Source organism: Leptidea sinapis, chromosome 7 (genome assembly GCF_905404315.1).
Source record: "Leptidea sinapis chromosome 7, ilLepSina1.1, whole genome shotgun sequence".
NCBI lineage: Eukaryota > Metazoa > Arthropoda > Insecta > Lepidoptera > Pieridae > Leptidea > Leptidea sinapis.
This window is the reverse complement of record NC_066271.1, coordinates 13,290,652-13,318,495: the sequence shown is the minus strand read 5'-3', so window position 1 is coordinate 13,318,495 and position 27,844 is coordinate 13,290,652. Positions and strand designations below refer to the sequence as shown.

The 27,844-nt window shown below is 35.7% G+C and overlaps 1 protein-coding gene and 1 long non-coding RNA gene across 2 annotated transcripts; both read left to right on the top strand.

Moving 5' to 3' along the window:
• Window positions 1-3,050: 3,050 nt before the first annotated feature.
• LOC126965493 (cytochrome P450 4g1-like) lies at window positions 3,051-12,535 on the top strand. The gene is made up of 5 exons (XM_050809128.1): window positions 3,051-3,143; window positions 7,398-7,470; window positions 8,808-9,003; window positions 11,243-11,394; window positions 12,378-12,535. The coding sequence occupies exons 1-5, from the start codon at window positions 3,057-3,059 to the stop codon at window positions 12,533-12,535; spliced, it is 666 nt and encodes a 221-aa protein (XP_050665085.1). The 5' UTR covers window positions 3,051-3,056.
• A 7,762-nt stretch (window positions 12,536-20,297) lies between these two features.
• Window positions 20,298-22,197, top strand: LOC126965350 (uncharacterized). Its single transcript, XR_007729527.1, has 2 exons — window positions 20,298-20,327; window positions 21,968-22,197. It is a non-coding gene; the product is annotated as an uncharacterized LOC126965350 (long non-coding RNA).
• The last annotated feature ends 5,647 nt before the right edge of the window (window positions 22,198-27,844 follow it).

The following is a 27,844-nucleotide window of genomic DNA, read 5'->3' as shown; positions in this document are numbered from 1 at the left end:
TGAATTATATCCTTTCCAATAAAAAAAAATCATCGAAATCGGTTAGCGCGATATTGAGTAATTCGTAAATTTATCATCCACTTTGCTATACGAATTCCTTTTAGCCGCTATAATCTTCTGGTAAAGTATTGTTTTTATATCTGTTACCAGAGTACCATGATATACAAAGTCCCTTATGGCATCTAAGCTATTCAAAAGTCAACGGCCTGATGCGGATGTGGTAAATTATTTTTCCTATTATCGTGCGCAAAGTTCTATTTTGCGCATGTATTTGCGTTCGCAAAGTATCACTTTCCCACACGTTGACAAGAGCGTGCGCCATAAAATTATACGAGCGATTACAAGGTCTATACGCGTGCGCCATCTCTGGCACTCTCTTCGCATCAACACGTGCGAGCGACACTGTCTCCCCGAGCCCGAGCGCTCTTGCTCGTGCCGGTTTGTTTACATCTGTCGTCTGGAATGGACCTGTCAAAACGTGCGTTCTGTGTTTTGTATTCTAAGTTTTGTTTTGTAAAATAGTATACGATACTCGTGCGCACGCAGGTCATTCCACACGACGACTTACTTTGCGCACTTGTATCGTAATGTACTATTGTTTTTTTCAGATTAATCTCTAGGTGTAATCTTAATAGTGATTGCGAGCAAATATTTATTGCCTAAGTGTATATTATTCTAAGTTTATCTCAGAAAAACATTGGTGAACAATCATCTGATCAGTATTTTTTTTTTCTGTACAGAAGCCGCGCTTGGTGTATCCATCACGACAGATACTGAGGGTGGACGTGAATATTATCACGCCTTCGAGCGAACTTTAGAAATATTCATTGAAAGAGAAGTCAATGTGTTCCTTCATCCTGATTTTATATTTCGTCTTACACCAAGGTATAAAGAATTAGAGAAGCATATAGGAGTTTTGAATAATTTTTGTGATTATGTAAGTTGCATTTTTTTAATAATTGCTTTTGTTTTATTTTGTACCATAATAAAAATACTACTAAATAGAACTAAAAAAAAGAAGAATTAAAAAAAGTGTGAGCTTAAGAGGTATCATTAGCTGAGGCTTTTCTCAGATTTAATAATTCTAGAACAATAAACCGTCTCGCTCACGCTGATGAGACAATCATATGTGTGTCCTCTACCGCATTTACCATGGGGAGTGTTCCGAAAAGCTGTTTCACCTGATTCCTGCCGCTTAATTTCACTTTCGCACGACACGCCACAAGTTAGGATATCATCCCCACCATCTGGATGTGTGGCGGTCCTCCACAGTATGATCACAGATGATATTCAAGGAGCTTTCTTCCATGTACTACAATGCTATGGAATGAACTTCCTTGTGTGGTGTTTCCGGGACGATACGAAATGTGTAACTTCAAAAAAAGCACGTTCACCTTCCTTAAAGGCCGGCAACGCTCCTGTGATTCCTCTGGTGTTGCAAGAGAATGTGGGCGGCGGTGATCACTTAACACCAGATGACCCGTACGCTTGATTATCCTATTTTTCAATAGAAAAAAAGTGTAATAAGTACAACTGCAGCAAAATCGTGATTAAAAATTCAAAAAACAGAATTTCGTTCTCGGCAATTTCCTCGTACAAAAATTTACCGAATTGTAACGAAATTTTTGGAACTGAATAGAAAGGAAATATTCTGTGTCGGATTGTTTTGATTTCGCCGATTATTGTTGTCGGATATGTATATTGCTACTGTTTGTGGCCTATTTGATTAAGCCATTTTAAGAACGTTTTGGAGTGCTAGATTTACAAATACGAAAATATCAAAAAAGCAAAACGGAGAGACACATAATAAATAATGATGATATTGATTATGTTTTAAAATAAATTTGATCTATTTTTATTTTATTTATTTTATTTTATTCGGGAAACAAACAGTACAACTTAATACACTTAAAAAATAAAACTTAAAATATAAATCACTGACCAATAAAAGTTTCCACAATTAAATAGTACATAGAAAAATGCGAGCAAATTAATTACAATTTAAAAGTACCTATTTGTAATGAAAATAATAAATATTAATTAAATATATTGAATTGAAAATAACAAAATATTTATAGAAAATTATATATGATTTTAGTAATAATATTAATAATAATAGCATACATTTTTAAGTTAATAAAGAGATGCAATATTTATTATATATAATACTAATGAGAATTAATTAAAACTAAGACATTTTCTTAATTTGTTCAATCAACTTCTGTATCGACCCTGAAAAGTAATCAATTGAACAGAATTCTTTGTTGTATACTAAACAAGAACGATGAATGAAAGCATTTTGTGCATAGTTAGTGCGTGTAGTATGTAAATTAAATAAAGATTTAATTCGCGAAGATTGTCTTGGACATCGGAAATTAAGGCAATTAAGAAGAAGTGGAGAGTCAATCATATTATGAAGTAATTTTAGCAGAAATGTTTGATCCTTTACCTTACGACGTTTTTCCAGAGAGATTAAGTTAGGAACATATTGATCGATAGCGGAACACCTAAATTTTAAATGCTTTAAGAATTTCGTTTGAATTTTCTCTATTTCTTGAATATGGACATTGTAATGAGGATTCCAAATTACCGAGCCGAATTCAAGTAAAGAACGCACAAATGCATTAAATAGAAGAATCAAGGTGGTAATATGTTTAAAATCTTTACTGACTCTAAGAACAAACCCAAGCATGCGATAGGCTTTTGCAGTCTATAGTGGTGAATAAAGGTTAACGAGGAGTCAAGGTGAACGCCCAAATCTCTCAGCCATGAAACCCGTTCAATAAGATTTTTATTTAAAGTGTACTTGAATTTAATAGCATTTTTTTTGAGAGAAAAAGATATTACGTTACATTTTTTAATATTAAGTTTTAAGAGATTATCATTGCAATATTTACACAATTCATTCAAATCATCAATGTATGTAATAAGCTACAATGCGAAGGTTTACTTATTGTTTTATATATCTTCATATCAACAGCATAGAGAAGAATTGAAGAATGTTTAAATACTGCAATAATGGCATTTATGTATAGGTTAAATAAAAGGGGTCCAAGATGAGATCTTTGAGGAACACCAGAAGTTACAGGCACGAACGTAGAGCAGTAACCTTTAACTGTAACAGCCTGGCTTCGATCCCTGAGGTATGAAGTAAGCCAACGGAGCAGGTCGCCATGTATACCGAGTTCTTCAATTTTACGAATTAAGATAAGATGACAGATTTTATCAAAAGCTTTTGAATAGTCGGTATACACAACATCCACCTGGAAGCCTTGATCCATTGCAGTAGTTACCTGATGAACAAACTCACATAAGTTGGACTCCACAGATTTATTGCTAACGAAACCATGCTGTTGAGGAATAATAATGGGTCGTAGAATAGGAAAAACACAATCAAATATAATTTTTTCAAAAAGTTTAGCAATAGTACATAATTTGGATATGGGTCTGTAATTTTTCACATTGTGCTTGTCACCTGATTTAAAAACTGGTACCACATAACTTTGTTTCCACAGGTGAGGCATAACGCCACTACAAATAGATTTTTGGAATAATAAATAAAAAGGAAAAGATAGAGAGGTACGACACGTCTTCAAAAAAATAGGAGGCAAGCCATCTGGCCCACTTCCCTTATTAATATCCAGTTTACTGAGGTATCTCTTTACTATAATAGGAGAAAGTCAAACTGATCCAATGCTAACAGAGCTATACTTACTCGAAGCACTTACACAATTATTATTGTAGGTTAAGACAGGTGATTCATAAATGGATTCAAAATATTTACTAAAAAGGGAACAAATATCATTTCCATCACTTGCCGTTAATTCGCTTAAATTCATAATATCAGGGATATAACTAGAAGAGTTTTTCGCTCGGACAAATGACCAAAAGAATTTGCTACAATTTTTTATTTTGTTTTCAGAATTTGAAATATACAAGTCATAATATTTAGTTTGTAACCTTTTTTCGCGATCACGCAACAGACTTAACGTATCATAATCAGAAATTCTGTTATAAATTTTCCATTTCCTATGATACTTTAATTTTTCTTTAATAACTTTTATTAAGCATCTAGGGTACCAGCAGGGAAACTTATGGGTACTTCTTAAAATTTTGACTGGAATAAAATCATTTACAATTTTATGCATTATTTCATAAAAAACATTAACTGCATCCAAGATATCACGGCCATCCAATAATTCAAACCAATTAATATCGGACAGTGCATTATTGATTTCCTCGTAGTTAGCACGGTGAAAAAGTCGAATCAATCTAGCATTTGGCTTAATTAATCGTAAGTTCTGGATAGAAAATAATATTCCCAGAGCTGGGTGATGTGCATCCTCTTTAACAGGCGGTTGAGTGCAACGACTAACGGAACAGTGGCAGTCACTAAAAACAAGATCTAAAAATCTGCCATTGACATTATGAACTGAATTAAATTGCCTCAGATCAGCAAAATTCATAAAGTTGGCCAAGGCATACACCAGACTATTATCGTCGCAAAGGTTACACAGGATCATGACATTGTCATTCCTATCCCACTGCGCAGTCGGGACATTAAAGTCACCCAACACCAAGAAACTATCGTTAGGATAATTTAGCTTCTCATCCGAAACCAATTCAAAGAAATCAATAAGCCTCTCACAATGATGGTTAATATTAGGGAAATAGCAGCAATATATATGAAGTGACCTGGTTATTGCAGTAGACATCAACGATACTGTTACTTTCACTATTTCAGCTGAAAAGTTGCTCAATTGAATGGATGTCGACGAACGAACTGTTATGTTAGACTTTAAGGCGATAAGTACACCGCCGCCCATTTTGTCACCACGTACATTATAATTTCTATCACATCTATGGACAGTGTATCTTGAATCAAAGAGTTCGGAATCAAAAATACCATCATACAACCACGTTTCGCTAAGACAGATAATATCATACTCCCCATGCAACATTGCCCTGAAGAACTTATTAGTTTTGGTACGCAAGCCTCGTACGTTTTGGTACAAAATGTTTAAATTATATCCCATGATTTAAAAAGTTTAAAGCAATTACACGTACAAAAAAATTCTGTAAAATAATAATTATAACTCCACTATTCAATATTTGCCTGGTATTAAAAGAAAAATTATAATATATTACATAATAAATATAAAAAATAACTATAATAACGTACATTAAATAGATTCCGCAACTAAAAACCCATATAAAAGATAACTTATAAACACAAATGCCTTCACAAACGTTAAAAATTAAAATTGAGCAAAATGCATTATAAAGATATAAACAACTATAGCAGGAAAACAAAAAGACTCCATAACATGATGTGCCATAGGTAGATATATAAGTAATCCTTATACAATTTTGTTTAAATCATTCACATTACATATATTTAGTACAGCGCTATTTTCGGAACGTCTTAACATTATACTGCAATTTTTTATCCAAACATATTTATAATTCTTCTCCTTTGCTATTTTTTTTACAGATAGCAGCAAGGTTTTATTTGAACTTGTTAGATGCTCGTTAAAGTAAACATTATTATAAATGTTTGAAAAACCTAAATCATTACCCTTTATCTCTAGTTTTCTTGCTTGTGCGAGGAATTCATCTTTTTTCCATCGACTTTTTACTTTTTAGCATCCTTATTTTTGTTTTTGGTGGCAACTCTGGTGATAAAATCAATGTCGGTGCTGGGATTAATTTTAATGGAGGTTTTGCTGGCAACATTTTGTAAAATAGAATACAGATTTTCATTTTTATGTTCAGGAATTCCATAGATTTCAATATTCGATCAACTAGCCCATTGCTCACGATTATTGTTTTCTGTAAGGATTGATTGCATTGTAGATTTTACTTTGTAGATAACTTTTCACTATGCTGATTTAATTCTTTTTCACATTTTTCAATACCTAAAATTAAACTATCAAATTTTGAATTAAAGAAGTCCAAAGATTCCTTAATACAATTGAAATCCTGTCGAATCGATATTAATTCATCTTTGAGTGGAACAAGTGCTGATTTAAATTCATCCTTCAAGCTTGAAAATTCCGATGTGACAACCGTCCTAATCAACTCCAGTAAATTGTTATCATTTTCGGCTTCTTCAGATGACGTGTCCACATGAATACGCGAAAATGAACTACCACCTCTTTTAAAATTTATATTTTCATTTGACTTATTAATGACACCACTACTACGTATAGGAGTATTATCGTTGTTTGTTTGCCTGGGTAACATTAAAGAGCACTCCGGGCACATCCAATGCTTCTTCAACTCATTTTTTAATTCCTTTTTATTATCAGTTGCAAAGAGGCACTGAACATGATAATTTTGTCTACATTTAGTGCAAGTGATAATCTCACCACTGCTTCCTATTGTCAACTTGCAACACGCAAACTTCATATTTTATTTATAATAAGAATATACTAAAATAAATAAAATAATAAAATGTTATTCACGGCCGAGATTTGAACCACGGACTTTCAACTGTTTAAGTTTGGACAGTCTTGAATACCGCAACGCCAAACTGTCTTGAGTGCAAATGTTGAAATAAGGCATCCGATATTGCACTACTGGCCACAACATTAACTGAGGTCATTGAACTTATTAGCTGAAGGACACACAATGTCACCTCACAACAATATCAATCACAAGATTTCATGTTTGAATACTTCAAAATAAGCACTAAACTAACTGATTTTATGTTTAATAGCACTAGTAGTTCAGCTTAGATATTAATTAACATAAAGAACACACTTCTTATCATGTTTTTACTGTTTATATACTTCCTTTTGAATAAAATATTACGATGAAACGCAATTACACTTGCTCAGCACGACATCGCACTGTTGACTGATCTAGGGTTAAAAGCCAAGGAGAAGGAACTCGGGAACGCTTGTATGGAAAAAAGGCCAATAATATTTCCTCTTTATACAACGAGACCGACGTGTGAACATCATCAAAGCGTGCTTAATAATCTGAAACACAACTATTATTTTTGTTCTATATTCATAAAATAGTTCCCACTCTTAACGAGCGGCTAGTCTATGTACTAGCCGTTTATTAAATCCATTTATGGGATGATGAATTGGTATTTGGATCAAAGCCAAGCTTTCCCTATAGGTACTTTATGGGTTTGTCAATTAGCATTGCCATATTGAAATACAGATCAAGATCAATTCAAGATTAGTTGACGGATTTTATATAATCTGCATCCAAAATAACCATAAATTAACGTTCCAAATTAGTAAGCGGCCTTAAGACAACTTGCGTTTCTTACAAAATATATTTGATACCTTTCCCGTTATAGAAGAGACTATATTTAAGTTATTTTTTTCTTAATCTTTTGATAGTGAATACTAACTGATACGTCTTATACAAATTAACAGGTGATAAAGAAAACAAAGGAGAATAGAGAGAACATGAAAAAGTCAAATGGCGGTACCACTAACAATTTAGCAGGTTATATTGGTCAAACAATATATACAATACAATCAGAGATGTTTAAACAATTGAAATTTAATAAATGTTGTATTATTATCCAAGCTTGAAATAAATATATTTGTAATATGTAAAGTGTATAATAGATTTGTAATTCGCGTACACCCGAAAGCATGAAACAGTCATATAGCCCGGACAAATTAAAAAGCAGTAGAATATGGAAAAGCTTGGCCATTGTCGTTGCCTCTGGCCTCGCCTGAGACTTTGAAGACTTGAAACTTGAAGTAACTAATGATTTGATTTAATAACTTACTGATTATTGTGTATTAATAATAAATTGTTTTCACAAATAACATTAATGTTGTGTATTTCATTATCATGTATTTATATGATTATTCTTTCATAAATTTTTACGAATTACACCACTTAAAATATTAATGTATTTGTTCCGAAATTGTGTCACATGTGATTTAGTGATTAAACAAAACATTGCATGTTTGTACTAATTATATATGTATTCGAGAGACATAGCAACTGACAATCAGAGAGACAGACGCATAATTAGAGATGACCAAAATATTAACAGAATAGTGCAAAAATGAATGACGATGAATTAATTTTACGCGGTAAAAAACAGAACGCCGACAGAGCACGTGCTTATAAAAAAGGGAAAAAAGATCTGGGTGAACGTAGTTTTTATATTGAATTTGTTAGAATTGTTAGAACTTTTTGCTGGTGCATGTTGTTGTTTATGGATTTATTGCAATTTTGAGTGCTTGAGTTTATTATTTAACTTATTAGTTAGTTTATTATTTAACTTATTTCGTATGGATATTAAATTAAGTATTTTTTATATATATTCGGTCCATTCAATGTATTAAATTTTATTTAACGAAAAAAACTGAAAACTCGTAATGAAGATGGAATTGATAATAGAATGATTGAAAATAATTGAAAAACGGATCGAAATGACTCAACGATAACAAAATATTGTTTTCAGTTTTTTAATATGTGAATATAATCTAAATCTAAGTATTGGGAATCAGTCACCCCATATAATCTGTATATCTATATATACATGAAAAAGATTTGAAAGTATTCAAATTTCATAATTTTTAATCCTTTTCAATCAATATTTATAACCAGGGTTCAATAAAAATATTAGTTGGAGACTTAGTCTACTTTTATTGTTTCCCATTATACCCTTAATGGAATATTATTCCAAAAATTTTTAGTTAAATGTGTATAATGTGAAAAAATGTTTCACTTTTACCGTGATTTTATAAAACATATTTATAACGATATTTCATAAAACCACACAATCCTATTTTTTATATTCCCTGTGGCTTATTTTCTAGATAAACCAGGCTTCAAGTCATATATTGACATTCTGCTTGATCTAGAAGAAACAGATGCCAGCTTTACAGAGGAACGGATGCGTGGAGAAGTAAATACAATTATACTTGCAGGCCAAGAAACAATAGCCACCACGTTGTTCTTTTGTTTCTTAACGATAGGAGACCATAAAGACGTGCAAGAAAAAATGGTAAAAGAGTTAGTAATCTACTATTGTCATTTGTCTTTTGGGGTTTTGGCAGAATCGCCACACTTAACAGAGGGTTTGGCGAGCGTAGTAAACGGTGATGATCTCTTGGAAGAATGCTGCAGCCCATCCTCTGTTCTTTGTATCTCTGAGGCGCCTCTTACGACACACACGGGAGGAGATGGCGTGGTGCCATTCTGGTATAACACCACACCCATAGGTTAGGTGAGGGCAGCGCAGGACCAATTGTCGTGAGGAGACCTTTGGGGGAGGCCTTTGTCCAACAGTGGACGTCCTCCGGCTGATATGATGATGAACATGATGAATCTATCATTCTTTTTTATTGCAATTTGCGAACTAGCCTTCGGCTCACCTGCTTGCAAGTAATCAGCATCCCGTACGCTTACTTAATGTTTAGGTAACTATTTTAAACTAACAATAGTTACCGTTAAATATTTACAGTTGGGAGGTTTTTATGCACAGGACACTATACTAGTGAAATTATCTGGCTAATGTGACTTAACATCATATGTCTCAAAGAGACTCTCTCTCTACTTCATTCTTTGTCCAGGGCTTTGTCACAGACTGTGAAGTCAGAACGTCTTTTGACGACGACCTTTTTCGGACGTTCTTGTCGTACGTAAACTATGTTTCATCACCAGTTATCAAAAACGGTGCGGTTTCATTACGTCTCAATAATGAATCTCTAATGTGTACAAGGTTCATTAGGTTTCTTACAATGAGCTCGTGTAGCACCCAAATATAGAGCTTTTTTGTTTGCCTAGCTTTCTGGAAATGCGTCAAAATTTATTTGTGCTCAATTCCCAGTATTTCATATATGTCGAAACGATTGATCTTTGCTCCACTTTTTATAAATGCTTACAGACACTGGATTAGGTACCCACATAAACGTCGCAATTTTTTTCGCGACTTGCGTGAAATTTTTTCTTTTTTGTTATAAAACTTTAAAATGTTAGATCCACTCATTTTGACAGAAAAAAAATGAAAAAAATTGCAACTAAAAAAATCTAGAAACAACATTTTTTATTATATTTTAATTATATTATATTTTAATTTTTAACCTTTTTTTAAATAAGATTTGGAGAAAAAAAAAATAACAAAATAAACAACCGACTTCAAAAACACTATTCCAAAACAATAGATATAATGTGCACTAAAAGTATAAAAATAATTGCGTATTTTTATAAAATCTAATTAATTAATCTAATTTTAGTTACGATTATTGTTATTTTTGAAATCGGTGTCCTTCCGCCTTGACCCGCTCTCGCCTGCTCACGACTCAGCACATCTCACCTATAACTATGTATGGAGGTACAAACATGTCTTTTACCTATTCTGTGGTACAAACCTATCTTGTCTGAGACCGATTTTTAGTGAATTTGAAGTACACTAACTAACAATTTGTCTAAATATGTGTAGATATTCTAAATTTTTTAATGCAGCAATAAACGTAAGCGCTTTGCAATTTGATTACAGACAGAAATTCTGCCACAGATCGCACCCTTACTGTAAGTCATTAAGGAGTTCCATTGATATCATCGATCATCATATTCGACTACGACAATTACTTGACCATAACAGCTTCGTAGATGACTTAAATATCCTAATAGCATAAAAAAGATTCGGCCGAGTATCGTTAATTTGCTCCTAAGAGTTGAAGAGTTCCGTTACTTTGTCATGGATTCCATAATCAGAACCCAACCAAACTCTCACTAAACAACCTTTGAAGTATATTATTTCCAATAAAAAAAGAATCATAGAAATCGGTTAGCGCGATATTAAGTTATTCGTAAATTTATCGTGGACATACGTATAGCAAATTTAAGACTTTTATGGTTTTCCCATGGATGCCATTATCAGATCTGGACCAAATTGCAATGGGACCACACGAGAAGCACCAGCTTTCAAAATCAGTTCGCCCAGTCGAAAGTTTTGAGGCAACAAACAATAAAAAAAAACATACCGACGAATTGAGAACCTCCCTTTTTGAAGTCGGTTAAAAGTCAGAACATTTTCAGTTTGATTCAAAGGGACTCTTTTACATTTATTTGTAGTCTTTATTTAGCCTCTAGAATTATAAATACCTACTAGATTTCAACCCATGAAAAAGTTTTTCGTGAATCATGCTGTAAATCTTATTTGTGTAATAAATTTAATCCCTTAAGTGAGGGTTATCAGTTTGAAACATAAACAATTGTTTAAATTTAAAAGATATTATTTATTCTGCAGAATAAAACAAGTAATGGGTGAAGAGAAGTGCGATGTCACAAAAGAACACTTGTCAATGATGCCGTATTGTGAGGCTGTAATAAATGAAACCATGCGGCTATATCCTGCAGCTCCTGGCGTTATGCGATACGCAGACCGTGACGTTAAACTTGGTGAGTACTTTTCCACTGTCTATATCACTCTTTTTATCTCAATTTGTTTACCTAAATTTTTTCTATTCTATCATCTATGAAACTCAGAGTTTGGCGAGTCAACATCTCCCGAGGATGCATCGTGTAGGAAAAACACGTGTCGAATTGTTTGAAGACAAATATTGGCGGAATTAACACTCAAGACAACTCAAAGCATTTGGATAGTTATTGATTTCTGCAAAATAACGCGTACTTCAATAAGTTTTATTTTATGACGTTTTTTGTCGGCTATAAAGTAATAATGAATTATATAATATACTCTATTACTGTCGCTCTTTTCTTGAAGAGTTGCCTTGTTGATGCACAAGGCGCAACGCGCTATAGAATCACATTTGCCTGGCCCGTTTCGACATGCCACGCCACGTTAATATGTTTCTGCTTTTAGTGAATAGCCGTTAAATATTAAGCCATGCTTTAGTAATACCTACAATGTTTATTGTTTATGTCCTGTAATCTTGTTTCACATATTCAATAAATGTTGCTTACTAAAATTGGTGGTTACCACCTAATCCACCCAGGTCTAAGCAAGTAGATTTCAGCTTGGGGAAAAGAGCTTGCATAGGTCAGTATACACTACTTCAGTGCACTATGGGTTATATTGCTTATTTAACAACTCGGTTTCCAGTTTCAACAGTAGTATGTAGTTTTACTCACCCAGATGAAGGACCTCCGAATGGTCCGAAACTAGACGGTACCCACACCGATGAATAGTGAGTAAAACCGTATTAATAAATAACTATTTATGCGTTGTCTCCCGATAGCATGCTAAACTCAAATTGCGGAACGTTTTTCATTTAAGCTTCATTTCAATAAAAAAAACATGCTAAGGCTTCACACACCTAGAATAGGCAGACGTCTGGTTTCAAGTTTTTATAGAGATGATGGTTATTGAAGAAATAAGTCATATATCGTTTTCATGCTAAGTTTCTCTAATTATTTTGCAGGAAAAAGATATGCGATTCCAGTGTTAAAGACGATCTTGATTCACTGCATTCGTGATTATGAGATCATAGCTGAACGAAATGAGAATTTAGAGTTCAAAGTGGATGTTGCCTTAAAAGCAATAAATGGTCATTTGATACAAGTGAAACGACGACAGTAAAATTGAAATTAATACAGTAAAAGTTGAATTGATTAAAAAATATCACGTACAATGTGTTTCATTACCTTACCTAGGTTTATTATTTTGTTTTTAAATATATTTTTTTAGACTCACAATCACGCTCAAAAGTTTTAGGCAGAGTTTTTGTTCAGTTGTGTTTCGACCGCGCTTTGAATACAACGCCACGCCATGAGAAAGTGTTCAGTGGAAAAATGTCCAAATAACAGTATATCCAATCTTAAAAAGGATGAAGTGGATCAAGTAGGTTTAAATTAACAAAATTATGTAACTAGCTTGACGTTTTTAATCATTTTTCTAAATACATTTCAATTGATAAAATAAAATAAATTGAACATTACTGCCACGAAATAAGGAGTTAATATGAATGAATGTTTTAATGTTACCTGTATATTAAGATAATGAATATAATATATATTATAAAAGGCATTTTTATTTTCTTAAAATTAATTCCTTTAGAATTGTTTTTGTGTTAATTTAAGCAAAGATTTGGAATATTTTCAAAAAAATTAAACAATAAGACAATAGGGGACTCCTCTAGCAATGTAATATAACAAGTACTAGAATAAGTAATAATTGTAAAATTGCAAACCTGATGCACCAAAACATGCAAGGATTATTAGGTTAAGAACTTGAACTGGAGTTGTTTATAAATCATAAAGATATACATATTTTATGTTTAACAGAGCACTGGCTCAGAAAATATGAGCTCATCTTTAACTTCAGTGGTCATCAGGTGGCAAGTGCGCTTAGCAGAGAAAAAGCTTCACGTGGCGGCTCTCTTATTCTTGTAAGTAAATTATTTAAATTCAAAGAACGAGAAGATATTGTGGGCCTTTCTGTTGAACGTACAATTGAAATAGCCTGTGCAGAGCTCGAGCGCGCCATTGTTGTTAGTATATACAGACCCCCAGATGCAGTATATGAATTATTTGAAAGTGTATTGGAGGAGGTTTTATTAAAATTATCTGAGTCTAAGAAGTATATCATGATATGTCGTGATTTTAATATTAATTTATTAGAAAAATTCTCAACCAGTATTAGATTCAGATCTTTATTCAAATCATATGATTTAACCAATATTTTCTTAGAGCCTACTAGAGTAACTGGCACCTCCAAAAGCTGTATTGATAACATATTTACCAATTATAAACCCATTTCTCAGGCAATAATTAACAAACTGAGTTCAGACCACTTTGGTCAGTTAGTCTCTTTTAATATTGAGGTCAATAAATGTACTAAAATTAAAAAGTTTACGTTTGTTCCTGTGAATAATAGGCGAATGGAGAAATATAGAGACAATGTGTCAGTTAAACTCTCAAATTTGGATTTATTCAAATATAATATTAATCCAAATGAAATGTATGATATGTTATTTAAAATAATTAAAACAGAGTTTGCTTCTATATTTACTTCTAAGACAGTCAAATCAGGTGGTCTCCTGTCATTTAATGATTGGGCAACAGTTGGCATTCATAGGAGCAGACAAAGGCTATATGAACTGTATAGTGAGAGATCATTGTATAATCATGATGCATCTGTTCTCGAGTATGTTAAAAAATACTCTAAATTATTTAAAAGTGTTTGTTCTATTGCAAAGTCAAATAAAATAAAGATGACTTGGAATGTTAGTAACTGGGAATCTGGAAGATTGAAAGACCGCAACATTGAATATAATCTATCAATAAACAATACAATAATTCAATCTCAGCAGGAAGTTGCTACTGCTTTTGAGATTTTTTTTTCTGAGATTCCAATTTCTATCACAAACACTCTTGTCTCCTCCACCAGTGTTGCTAAGTCACTTCTTCTGGAAAATGTTATAGGATGTCAACAAAGTTTCAATTTTAATTTTGTTAGCCCTGGAGAAATAATTAAAACTTTTAAATCTCTAGACATGAAAAAACTGCTGATATATGGGGCATTTCTGTTAAAAAAAATTGTTCAATAATTGATGTCATAGCACCATATCTTGCAATAGTATTTAATAATTGTATTAATCGTGGCGTGTTTCCTGACCTTCTGAAACATAGTAAAATTACACCAATATTTAAGTCGGGATGCTCTTCTGACCCGAACAACTATCGTCCTGTGTCGGTTTTGCCGACCCTTAGTAAAATTTTTGAAAAAATAATTTTAAGCCAAATGCTTACTTACTTTAACTCTCATAAGTTACTTCATTTGAAACAATTTGGCTTTACTAGGGGACGTTCAACAACGGATGCAGGTGTTGAGCTGATCAAGAATATTTTTGATGCCTGGGAGGAATCGCAGAATGCACTTGGCATCTTCTGTGATTTATCTAAGGCTTTTGATTGTGTTCAACATTCAACGCTGGTCAGGAAGCTATACCACTATGGCATAAAAGGAACTGCGCTCGATCTTCTGACTTCATATCTAAACAATAGAATTCAGAGGGTCGACGTGAATGGCAGGAGATCTCCTGGGACTCCTCTCAGTATGGGGGTACCACAAGGGTCTATTCTTGGACCGTTCCTCTTCCTTATCTATATAAATGATCTTCCTAATCTTATAGAGAAAAAACATAAGGTAGTATTGTGTGCGGACGACACTTCACTGATTTTCAAAGTGAAAAGAAACCAAGCTATGTATGACGAAGTGAACGATATTTTATCTGACATCGTGTACTGGTTTAGCGCTAATAACCTATTGTTAAATAGAAAGAAAACTAAATTCATTAAATGTACCGTACCAAAAGTCAAAAATGTAAATGCAAATGTTTTGTTAAATGGAGAGGTGATAGAACCGGTGGAATCTGCTATATTCCTTGGCATAACTCTAGATTCCAAATTACAATGGGGCCCCCATATTGAAGGATTGGCGAACAGACTTAGTTCTGCAGCATACGCGGTTAAAAAATTAGACAATTAACTGACATAGATACGGCGCTACTAGTATACTTTAGTTATTTCCATAGTATTATGTCCTATGGTATATTGCTATGGGGCAACGCTGCCGATATTAATACAATATTTGTGCTGCAGAAGAGGGCTATTCGCGCTATTTATAACCTATGTCCTAGGGAATCATTGAGAGCAAAATTCAAAGAAATTAACATCTTGACTGTTGTTTTTCAATATATTCTTGATAATGTAATCTATGTTCATAGGCACATAAGTGAATTTGCCAGAAACTGTCATAAACATAATATTAACACCAGGAACAGACATAAACTGATGATGCCTACTACTCGGCTAAGTCGAGTTAGTAAGTCTTTCGTGGGGCGATGTATATGCTTTTACAACAAGATCCCAGAAAATGTTCAAAACAAAGGTGTTACGTTATTCAAAAGAATTGTTAAAAAACGTTTGTGTGGTAAAGGTTACTATAACATAAATGACTTTCTTAATGATACCACAGATTGGGAATGGAGCGACCGCCCTCAGGCTATTAAATAATATGTTTAATTGTACAATGTTACTTTGTAAATGTTACTTTAATTGTAAAATGTATTTTTGATGAAAAAAAAAGCCCGCTGAGTTTGTTGCGCCCATTCTTCTCAGGCCTGAGGCATTCACTTTGGAATGGGTGGTAGTTTTTTGACTTTCAATAAGTGATTTCACATCCTATTTTGAATAAAAATATTTGAATTTGAAAAAAAAAATTGTTACACACATTTATGTTTTTGGTACGTATATACAACGCCACTTGGCCCCTTATGGCAACCTTTTAATAGGCGATTGGGAGTCTATTTGTTCATAGTACGTCAATGCTACAATTTCATTGTATGTGTAAGTCCGTTTTTCCTATTCAGGTGTACTGTGAATACAAAGTACACCCTCGTAATATTCAACATATCGGAATCGTCTCCAAACCACTTTGCGGACAACAGCTATCAATTGTCAGATTCTCTATCACAGTATCGGATATGATGCGACATTTTGCGTAAATCGAAGTTCCAGCGAGTTAGGGTTCTCCTAAACACAATAGCCCAAAGTTTTATCTTGTCTGTCCACTTTGTAATTGAACAAGTTTAATCTTATTCTGGTAATTTATTGACATCTACTACGATATAATAGTTGTTTTCAAGAATGAAAAGCCATTCAAGTTTGTCTAGTCGTGTTTGGTTAATATAATTATAGCAAATGATAGATCAGGCGAATTCGGCGTGTGTTTTACCATAGGCCTACATTGGTAGTGTCACTGTGCTCTCCAGGTAGATATAATTCTGTAACAGACAAGAACTCCACATTTTTGTTATAAATAATGCAGGCTCGAGGCCAAACGCCATCGGCGTTACGCTATACCACCAGAATTTAGTCTTAAGATGGAGGTGTCTGCAACAAGTTGTATATGCTATCAATTTTTATTTCCCAACATTGGCAAATAAAAATTGATCATCATTATCGGCTTGTGAGGTTGTCTATGTGCTAGTATAAAAGTCTATGCTATACTATGTTTTACACTTCAAATATTTGACTGTTTTATTTATATTTCGTTCCGTGAATTGTCTTGGAGTACTTCAAATCGTTTGTGTATTCAAATAGGTCAACCTCAAGCAAGCAAAGAATCTCGTATGCGAAGCGCCTTTGTATTTTAATGATGTGGCTTTTATGTTCTGAGCGAACTACGGTAGACTGGGTTTAAGTAAATTTGCTAAGATTTAGTTGGTGTGTGTTTGTGTGTTATGGTTTTAAGGGTTCAAAGTACCTCAAAAGGAAAAAAAACAAGAAACCTTTATGGATTGCTTTGTTGTCCGTTCGTCTATCTATATATCAAGACACTTTATCTCGGGAACGCGTGGAGGTATCGAGTTGAAATTTGAGCTGTGAAAAAATCAAACTTTTAAATTAACGTTAAAAAAAGATACGGCTATATTTTATGCCTATTCCCACACTTTTAAAGAAAGCAAATTTGAAGGGTGGTTTTCCGTTGACCGAGAATATTATTATGTAAATATGCGTTAGATTTTGCACTGTTACACGATGTATGTATATATAAATATACTCGCTGACCCGACAGACGTTGTTCTGTACATAAAAAATAATATACTGTTTTTTTATGAATTTGTCAATAACATTTTATAACATCAAGAATCATTTCGTAAAATATGCTCCCTTTTGTTATAATGAAATTTGTTTCACATTAGAACTGTCAAACCGTGCGTCAATAAACTCTCTCGTTGGAAAAAATTTCCATACACGGAATAATATTGGAAATAAAAATAATTATGGGTCCCAAATCGAAATAAAAGCAAATCACCTGGCAGGTAGAAAATCCCACTGGTCTTTTTACTTGTCTTTTTGGGAATATTATTTTTTTTGTCATAAATAATGCCCTACAAAAATTTCAAGTTGCCTCAAATACATTTTTACAAATTTTTGCAAAATATTTTTGCACGCGCCTTGCAATGTAAAAACCCCGACTAAATTGTCTGGCTCATTTTTTTTATTTTTTACATATAAAACAACATGTAAAATTGCATGTTGCCTCCAACATATTTTTTGAAAAAAAAAAAAATATTTTTAGAAATTTAGCACCAGCACCAGACCCCTAAATTTCAGACAGGTCTGCAGTTCCGAGTTGGGATGTATCAGGAGAAGTATAGACCAAGTTTTCAGCTTTCCAAAAATACCTACCTACCCTAAAATTGGTGCCAGCTCTCCTACTAATCTAATAGATATACAAGCAGAGTATTTTTGTACGTATTATTGTAGGAATTTGGTCATCTTTCGCCTGCAACGATTTAGTACAGTAACAAACAGGTATATTATATTCTTTAATTATTCCGAGAGTTATTATCGCGTATAAATATAAGAATAATAGATCGAGTTTAAATACTACCTTGCCATCAAACAGAGATATAATCTTCAGCAAATTTGCAGCAACATCAGATTATTTTGCCATAAAAATCGTATAGCAATTTCAGCCATAAAGCTTTATTACTCCGTCAATATTCAGAGCAAATAAGAAAATAACGACGCTTGGTGTACCCGCTTTTGATGACGTTTCTATGTTGGCGTACGGATCCCAATATCTGAGAGATGTAACATTTGGCCTCGATCACCCTTATATGACATTTAATTACTACAAATTATTATCAAAGTCCTCCGCCGCGTCTAGATAAGTCTAGATAAGTTTGTCGCGAACAACTTAAAAACTACTGCACCGATCGTCATGTTCACTCATTTGTTTAGTTTTTGTATATATTTTGTATACAGTAACGATATTTGTTGGAGGTGCCGGAAAAAAAAAACAATAACCTACCCATATATATATATATATATAAATGAATCCCTATTTCCCTTGGTCACGGCATCACTCGTGAACGGTTGGACCGATTTCGCTAATTCTTTTTTTGTTGTGATTCTTATTGTCAGGTTCTTGTGAAAGAAAAAATAAAGAAAATTGGTGGAAAATTTAATAATACTTCACCACCATATAAAATTATTTCTAATCCGACCTTAGCGCTTTGGACAATATAAACTTTTTAATGTAACCAAAAAATATGACGTTTGACATAGAATTGACAGAATGCTTGCTACAAACATGGTTAAAGAGGGTGTAAAAATCTGAATTTCCCTTATAATAATAATAATCATTTATTTTGGATTCATTCATGAGATTACATCCATATTTGTTAGTACAATTTGCAAACTTACAAAATAGTGTTAGTAATAACTTATTAAATCACATATTTAGAAAATAGAAGTATAAAAGTATTTACTTATAAAACAGAAGTTTCGGTCGGAGTTATTTTATTGATAAAATACGCGTAAAAAATAATTTATTATTTTAGGAAATAAATGTGTAGGCACAAGGATGTGAGAAATAGTTATTTTTTCAACAAGTGAGCAAAGTTATTTTTTGCTGCGAGTGCTGACTTTAAATCACTAATTGGCGAAGTAGTCTAGAATAGAATCACGAGCGTAGCGAGTGATTCTAATATGGACTACTGAGGTAATGAGTGTTTTAAAGGTACGAGACAAAAAAAATATTCCCTTGTGAAACGTACAATTTTTCACCTCGACTAGCGAGAAAAGTGTAATAGTAAGAGAAATAATTAAGATAATATTTAACAATGTTTATTATAAATAGTATCATGCGAATAACATTAATTCACAGTTACGATGCAACATTTCCTCGTTAACCTATCCCGATCGGCGCGCTCCGGATCTTGCTGTACACTGTAGATCGGCAAGCTTCCGGCAATTTCGCGGCATTTTCCCCGTGTGTATTATTTTACGTGTAGTTATAAAATGCTTATAACTAGGGTGATTTGAGTGACTGTCACTGAAAGCTATTGAAACAAGCTATAAGACCATGTATAAATTATTCATATTGTCTTTCTTTTTTATTTCACACAGACTTTTCATTCGAAAAAAAGTGTAAAAATAGGTATATTTTAAAATAAATATTGTTATTATTGTTAATTACTTGTTTTATTTATTTCCTTTTATGTTTTTGTAATGAATAGTATATGTTCATTATAAAATAAAGCTTAAATCTCCACAAAGAACGATCTTCGTGCAAAGTCTTGATAACGACCGCTCGCTGCGCCGGCCGGGAACAAGTGGACACATAAGTGCTTTGTCCGTAAAGCTATAACGTCGAATATTGGTGGCCTTGAATCGTAACGGATCGAAATGTGTTTGGGAATTCACTCGTTCATAACTGCGTAGGCAAATAAACCATCTTGTACACGTAATAAGGGTGATTAAGCATTAGTTTTTAGTGGACATAATGAAGCGATATTTGACTAACCCCTCCACCTCTAAGGATAGTCAAAAGAAGATTAAACCTCAGCCAAATCGTAAGTACGATGCAACTTATTTACAGTTAGGATTTATAGTAAAACCTGGCACAGAAAATAACGATAATCCTATTCCACAATTTGTTGTATGCTCAGAAACACTTTCAAATCAGAGCATGAAGCCTTCCTTACTAAAGCCGCACCAGACTACTAAGCATCCCGATTTGGTTGACAAACCTATTGAATTTTTTCAAAGAAAATCTGAACTGTGTAAGAGAGAAAATCAGTGCATGGCAAAATTTGTAAATATAGACAAAAAACTAGTCAAAGCATAGTACCTTGCCAGTTATAGAATAGCTAAAGAAGGGAAGCCTCATACAATTGGCGAGACACTTTTACTTCCGGTCACTAAGGATATGGTCGAGGCAGTATTAGGCGAAAAGGCAGCAAAGGAGATCGAGAAAATTCCGTTGTCGAATGACACAGTAAAGAGGCGAATTGTGGAGATGTCCTCGAGTATTGAAGAACAGCTTTGACTTCAACTGCGCGAATGTAAATATTTTGCACTGCAAGTAGACGAGAGCACAGACATAACAAATATGGCGCAGCTTCTTGTATTTATACGTTTTGATTATCAAAGTGAAGTAAAGGAAGAATTTTTATTTTGCAAACCTCTTGAATCAAACACTAAAGCTGAGGACATATTTAATGTCATAAATGAGTACATTATAAAAGCGAGAATATCATGGTCTAAATGTGTTGGTTTGTGCACGGACGGAGCAAAAGCTATGTCGGGTCATTTAAGTGGATTAGGAGCAAGAATAAAAAAAGTTGCTCCAGAATGCCAAAGTACTCACTGCGTTATTCACCGAGAAGCTTTGGCTTCTAAGGTTATGCCTGCCAACCTTAAGTCTGTTTTAATGGATAGCGTAAAGGTAAATAATTTTATTAAGGCCAGGGCTCTTAATTCGCGGCTTTTCTCTTTAATGTGTGAAGATATGGGTGCAAAATATCAAACTCTCCTCCTACATACCGAGGTAAGATGGTTGTCACGAGGCAAGACCCTAACTCGTCTATTTGAACTGAGGTTAGAAGTCTTTAGGTTTTTAAGTGAACAAAATCATGACATGAAACACTTGTTCAATGATGAAGAATGGCTATCACGATTGGCGTATTTGGCTGAAATTTTTATAGGCTTAATACCTTGAACATGGGACTTCAAGGGCCAAGTACAACAAGTTCACTACCAACGATAAAATATCATCCTTCAAGAAAAAGTTGGTTCTGTTTCGCTCTCAAGCACAGGACAAGGATTTCTCTGCATTCCCTACTCTTGCTGCATTTTTGGAAGAAAATGATATTTCTCTGAAGCAAGAAGTGACTGATGATATCACTAGTCATATGGAAGCCCTTCAAACGAGTTTTGATAAATATTTTAATCAAGATTTTTCTAAATATGAGTGGATTAGAAATCCATTTTCAGGGAAATTTCCTAGTGGTCCTAGTCACTCATCATGTGTGTCCTAGTCACTGTTTCATCGACCTTATAAGTGACAGCTCAATGAAAGATGCGTTTAAAGAAAAATCTTTAATAGAATTTTGGATGGGGACAAAAACTGAATATCCATCAGTGTTCGAACAAGCGATAATCTTTTTAATTCCATTCGTAACCTCGTTCTTATGTGAATCGGGCTTTTCAGAGCTGCTGTTCATCAAAAATAAATACCGAAACCGCATTAGTGTTGAAGAGGACTTGAGAATCAAGTTAAGTTCAATCGACCCAGATATTGAAAATTTGATCAAGAACAAACAACAACAACAAGCTCATTAGGATCTGTTTATATTTAAATGACTGTGTTCAATTATCTAATTCAAGATTGTTTTTAATGTATGATACATTTTATTTTGTAAATACATACATACAGTTGTAGAGTGCATTTTTATTTTCCTAAACCTGACCAAATTTAAATTATATATAACTATATATTATATATAAATAAATAAATAAAAATATATATAAATATAAGGTATCAAATCTCTGAAAATTTCAAGTGGTACGTGGTTACTAAAAGGTTGAGAACCCCTGCGCTAGACTAAAATGAGTTTCGGAACGCACCGGATCGCATTGTTTATTTTTTAACACGGAGTAATTCCCGGATGTTTGGTCACGTGGGGTTCGAAATTTAAATCACTTTGCCTCACGCGTTTTTGCTGCGAGTTTTCACGTGGCTTTTCGTGCTGGAGAGGTGAAAACTGAATTTCTTAGTTAAGACTTAATAGCCATCACGCCTAATATTAAAAGTTCAATAAAATTAGCCATGTATACTTTTGAGAATTAGTCAATGTTTTGTTTGTTTTCAATACCAAAGAAGAAATGATGGCTCAGAACAAATTAAAAAAAAAAAAGAACTAGAAGAGTCCTCTTCCGCGTCTGTCTGTCTGTTCGCGATAAACTCAAAAATTATTGCACTGATTTTCATGCTCTTTACACCAATGGATAGGATGTTGGTTCTCCAGGAAGGTTTTAGTTTATTATTTGTTTAGTTTTTGTATAGATTTTTGTATACAATAACGATGTTTGTTACATGTTGTCGGACAAAGCCGTAAGCTTTTAACGAAAACGCTGTCTAAATGCTTTGAGATATTATAATAAATTAATGTATGGTGGAATTGTGTATCTTATATAGGCCTACAGAATGGCCCGCAATGGCATATTTATGATTTCCAGGTAATTGTTTTTTTACTAAGAAGGTTGCAACGTTTCGAAAAATATAACATTCGAAATTCAAAAAGTTCCGATTAGCTAGAAGTGCAAAACTTTTAGTGTGCCCCATGTATTACTACGATACTACTGTAAATTTGGATCTAGAGGGCAAAGCCAAATTGGCTTCGAAGAAGCTGGGTGTCATTAATAGAACACGACAATAATTCAAGCAGGCCCACATTATAGCGCTCTACAAAGCGCAGGTGCCACACATGGAATATTGCTGTCATCTTTGGTCTGGCGCACCCCAGTATCAGCTCGATCCGTTTGACCGCGTGCAACGTCATTATGTCCGAATGCTCTACCAACGTAAAGGTAAAAAAATCTTTGCCACAATTTTACCTTTTATTTAATTCTTACTTTATTTAAGGAAAATAATCAGATTACTTTCACTTTGTTTAAGGACTTCAGAATCAGTCAGAATAGTAATGATGACCTCAATGATCATGTAATGTTTGTGATTTGACATATTATTCGATTATTTAATTTAATTTTCATTTTTCAGTGACAGATGGCTGAGCAGTGTCACATTAAGTCTACAATCTGAACCTTACCCAGTTTGAATCCTATTCCGCGCATCAATGAATAATTATAATTAAGTGCCTTAATTATTAAGTTCAGTCGCTTGAGGCATATTTTATTCCACGTCCATATTGTAATTTAACTTATTTTTGGTACTCAATTCTATTCACAGTTAACAACTCGATGCAACCCATGCATTTTAAATGGTTACATAGAGATCTCAGCACAAATCCAGCTATATATCCAACTATTTGCTATATATATTCACACACTTGATGAATCATCTAGTAAATGAGACATTATGCCTCCATTTTCTTCTATTTTATCTATATAATAACCGTCATTTTCATTCTCATTCGCATCATCAGTCCATGAAGATGGAGAAGTTGTATTAATATTATGCAGTGAAGAAGAACACATCAAAATACTGATGTTTTCTAGTGTTTCGTGTTCATTAGCACACAGTTTCCTGATTTATTTTATTTTATTTACATGTGGCACAAAAATTTCCGGAAGATGCCTTTTAGTTGTTTGGCATCACGGACGAGTAAAAAATGAAGGACTCCGCGCCGTGATATCAGCAAGTGAAGCACCGTTATGCTAGTGTGTGTGCGTTTTATTTTTTTATGGAATAGGAGGACAAACGAGCGTACGGGTCACCTGTTATTAAGTGATCACCGCCGCCCACAATCTCTTGCAACACCAGAGGAATCACAGGAGCGTTGTCGGCCTTTAAGGAAGGTGTACGCGCTTTTTTTGAAAGTACCCATGTCGTATCGTCTCGTAAACACCGCACAAGGAAGCTCATTCCACAGCTTTGTAGTACGTGGAAGAAAGCTCCTTGAAAACCGCATTGTGGAGGACCGCCACACATCCAGATGATGAGGATGATATCCTAACTTGTGGCGTGTCGTGCGAAGGTGGAATTCCGCGGCAGGAATCAGGTTAAACAGCTCTTCGGAACACTCCCCGTGATAAATGCGGTAGAAGACACACAATGAAGCGACGTCTCTACGCAACGCCAAGTGATCCAGCCATTCACAGAGCACTGGGCCGGCTTGAAGTATTGCCGTGCTCTATTAATGACGCCCAGTTTCTTTGAAGCCAATTTGACTTTGCCTTCCAGATGACCACGAAATAGGCAATCACTCGAGATTTCGAGACCCAGTATTCCGATACTAGGCGAGGCTTTGAGGGAAGTGTTGTCGAAGAGCGGTGATACGACAAATAGGGTTTTTTTAGTGGTAAACGCGCAAACTTGGGGGTTAAATTGGACAAGGTTCAATTTTCCCCATTCTGCGACCTTCTCAAGAGAGGACTTGATAGAAGACACAAGTTTCTCCCGGCATTGGTCGACGATTTCCCGAGAGAGACCTGCATGGCCCGTATATACGGCATCACCAGTGCTGTCGTCTGCATAGCAATGAATGTTGGAGGGACACCTCCAACATTCATACCATATCATATCATATATAACATATCATTGATATGCAGAAGAAACAGCGTGGGAGACAGCAACAGCCTTGGGGCACTCCAGCATTCACGGGCTTCGGGTTCAGGGAATATCCGTCGACAACGACCTGTATGCTGCGCCCAGTGAGGAAGCTGGAGGTCTACTTGCACAAGCTCTCGGGAAGCCCAAATGATGGAAGTTTGGAGAGGAGCGCCTTGTGCCATACACGATCAAAGGCCTTCGCTATATCCAGGCTAACTGCCAGGCCTTCCCCCTTGCTTTCAATAGCCGCAGCCCATCTATGTGTTAGGTATACCAGAAGATCACCTGCCGACCGACCATGGCAAAACCCGTATCGTCGGTCGTTGGTCAACTGGTGACCCTCCAGGTATACCAAGACCTGACGGCTAATTATGCTCTCCATGATTTTGGAGAGCAGGGAGGTAATAACAATAGGCCTGTAGTTTGCAGGATCCAAACTGTCTCCTTTTTTTTGGATCGGATGGACAAGGGCTGACTTCCATGAGTCAGGGACTACGCCTTTAGAATAAGAGTGCCGGAATAAACGCGTTAGCACCGGCGTCAACTCAGGGGCACACGTTCTAAGCACGATTGGAGAAATGCCATCCAGCCCGCTCGACTTCCTGACGTCCAACGAAAACAGAGCTCGCCTAACAGTTTTCTGTCTGAACTGTACTTCAGGCATAGAGCTCTGACACCGCGGAATGGTTGGCGGTGTTTTTCCGTTGTCGTCAAGAGTCGAGTTGGAGGCAAAAAGAGTACACAAGAGATCGACTTTCTCTTTTGCCGTATGGGCCAGGGTGTCATTCCTCATGTGCAACGGCGGCATGGACGGCTGGCTGAAGTTACCAAGAGCAGCTTTTGACAACGACCAGAACTTGCGTGTTCCGGTCGGGTAACTGGAAAGCTGCTCGCCGATTTTGACGAAGTGTTTTGACTTTGCACGGGCGATTTGCCGCTTAAAAAATCTGGAGGCACAGTTATATTTCCTCTTAAGAACTTTGCAGTTCGGATCCTTTGTGCCCAGCGCCGCAACCCAAGTTCGATACGCCTGTTTTTTGCAGTCAGATGCTGCTTTAACTGACGCATGGAACCAGGGCTGTGATCTGCCACCGATGGGTACTACAGAGTTTGGTATAAAAATATCCATACCCTGTAGTATCACATCGGCTAATTCAACGGCGCAGGCACTAGGATCATCCGAAGGGAAACATACCCTGCCCGAAGGGTAGGATGCAAAAAGGAACGCATCCTATCCCAATCTGCTGACTTGTAGTGCCGCTGGTGGTCTGCGACGTTGGCGTCGGATAGGCACTACACTCCTGACCAGGCAATGGTTGGACGTTCCGAGAGGGGCGTCGACAAAGATCTGTTAACCATTGGAATGTGTAGTTAGCAGAAGATCCAATGAGGACGGCATGTGGCTATCCTCATCCGGGAACCGCGTTGGTGACTCAACCAATTGGGACAGACCATACGCCAATGCAAAAAAAATGCACAGATCGCCCTGCGTAGTCTGTGGTACGTGATCCAAGCCATTCGGCATTGTGCCCGTTGAAATCACCCAAGACTACGATTTCAGCGGAGGGGATCTGTGCAAGCACGTCGTCAATTGCCGCTTGAACGAAGCCCATGAGATGATCGGTTTCTGCGTTACCACTATGGGACCTGTAGACACACGCATAGATGCGGACGCGGTCCTCTAAATCTACGCGGAGCCAGAGAGTGGACAGGTCCCTACCCTCAAAATTGCCGAGACGGCGACAGCAGATATTCTCCCGTACACACATACCCCGGCATGAGGCAAAAAATTGTGCTCAATTTTGTACCCGGGGTACGTTAAATATGACGTATCGCTAGGTCGAGATATCTGCGTCTCCGTAAGGAAACACAAGGCCGGCTGCGCCGTCTCAAGGTAGTGGTGGACGGGGTTTGAATTGGAGTGAATTCCCCTGATATTGCAAAAGTCCACGTTGAGTGTGGAGTGGGGTGCCGTGGTGTTACTGCCTCGTTTGTCCTTGGTCATGCGCGGTTCTGTGCCCTCCCTAGAATACGAAGGGCAGCCCGCTAGAGTGCTTGCGAGCGAGAATAGAGCCGGTACCCTCCTGGGGTAAAATCTTTTTAAGTTCCGCTGTCATATTCGGGTGGAGGGGGGGGGGAATGGCCACCGGTCCTCGACACTAACCTATGCGAAACATAGCGGCACTAGGCCGCTACTTCACGCCGCTATTCTGTGCGAGTGTGGTAATTAACCCGGACGAGTCTGGCCCGATTGTGCTGACGTCAAAAGGCGGCAGCGTGACTCTCCCACTTCTAAAAAGCCCTTAGTCGCCTATAACGACACCCATGGGCCTGGGGCTCCCCTATTCTTTTTACGCCCCGGGAAAAGTACAGGGTTGGGATCCTAGTTACACAATTTTTTCTCCCTTAAATAATCATATATGGCCACAAATACTTATAAAGTATTGTTTTTACACTTATTCACAACGCACGACGGCATTTTTTAAAATATTTTATTGAGACGCAAACTGATCTGTCTCAGACGATGACAATTCTCATAATGGCCGCCTATCGGCCTGTAGTAGTGTGTGTGCGTGGGGCTATGTATTTACACTTTAATCGGCTTGTTTTGGTGCTACTCTGTTATGTAAGGTGACACGGAGTCCTCATTTTTTTACGATATCTATATTGTTGAAATCATAATTTTGCACGGCGGCCATCTTGGATTTCAAAAATGATCCCAAATTCCTTCTCTGCACCCTCGAGAATCTCGGATACGATATCCATATTGCTGAAATCATAATTTTGAATGGCGGC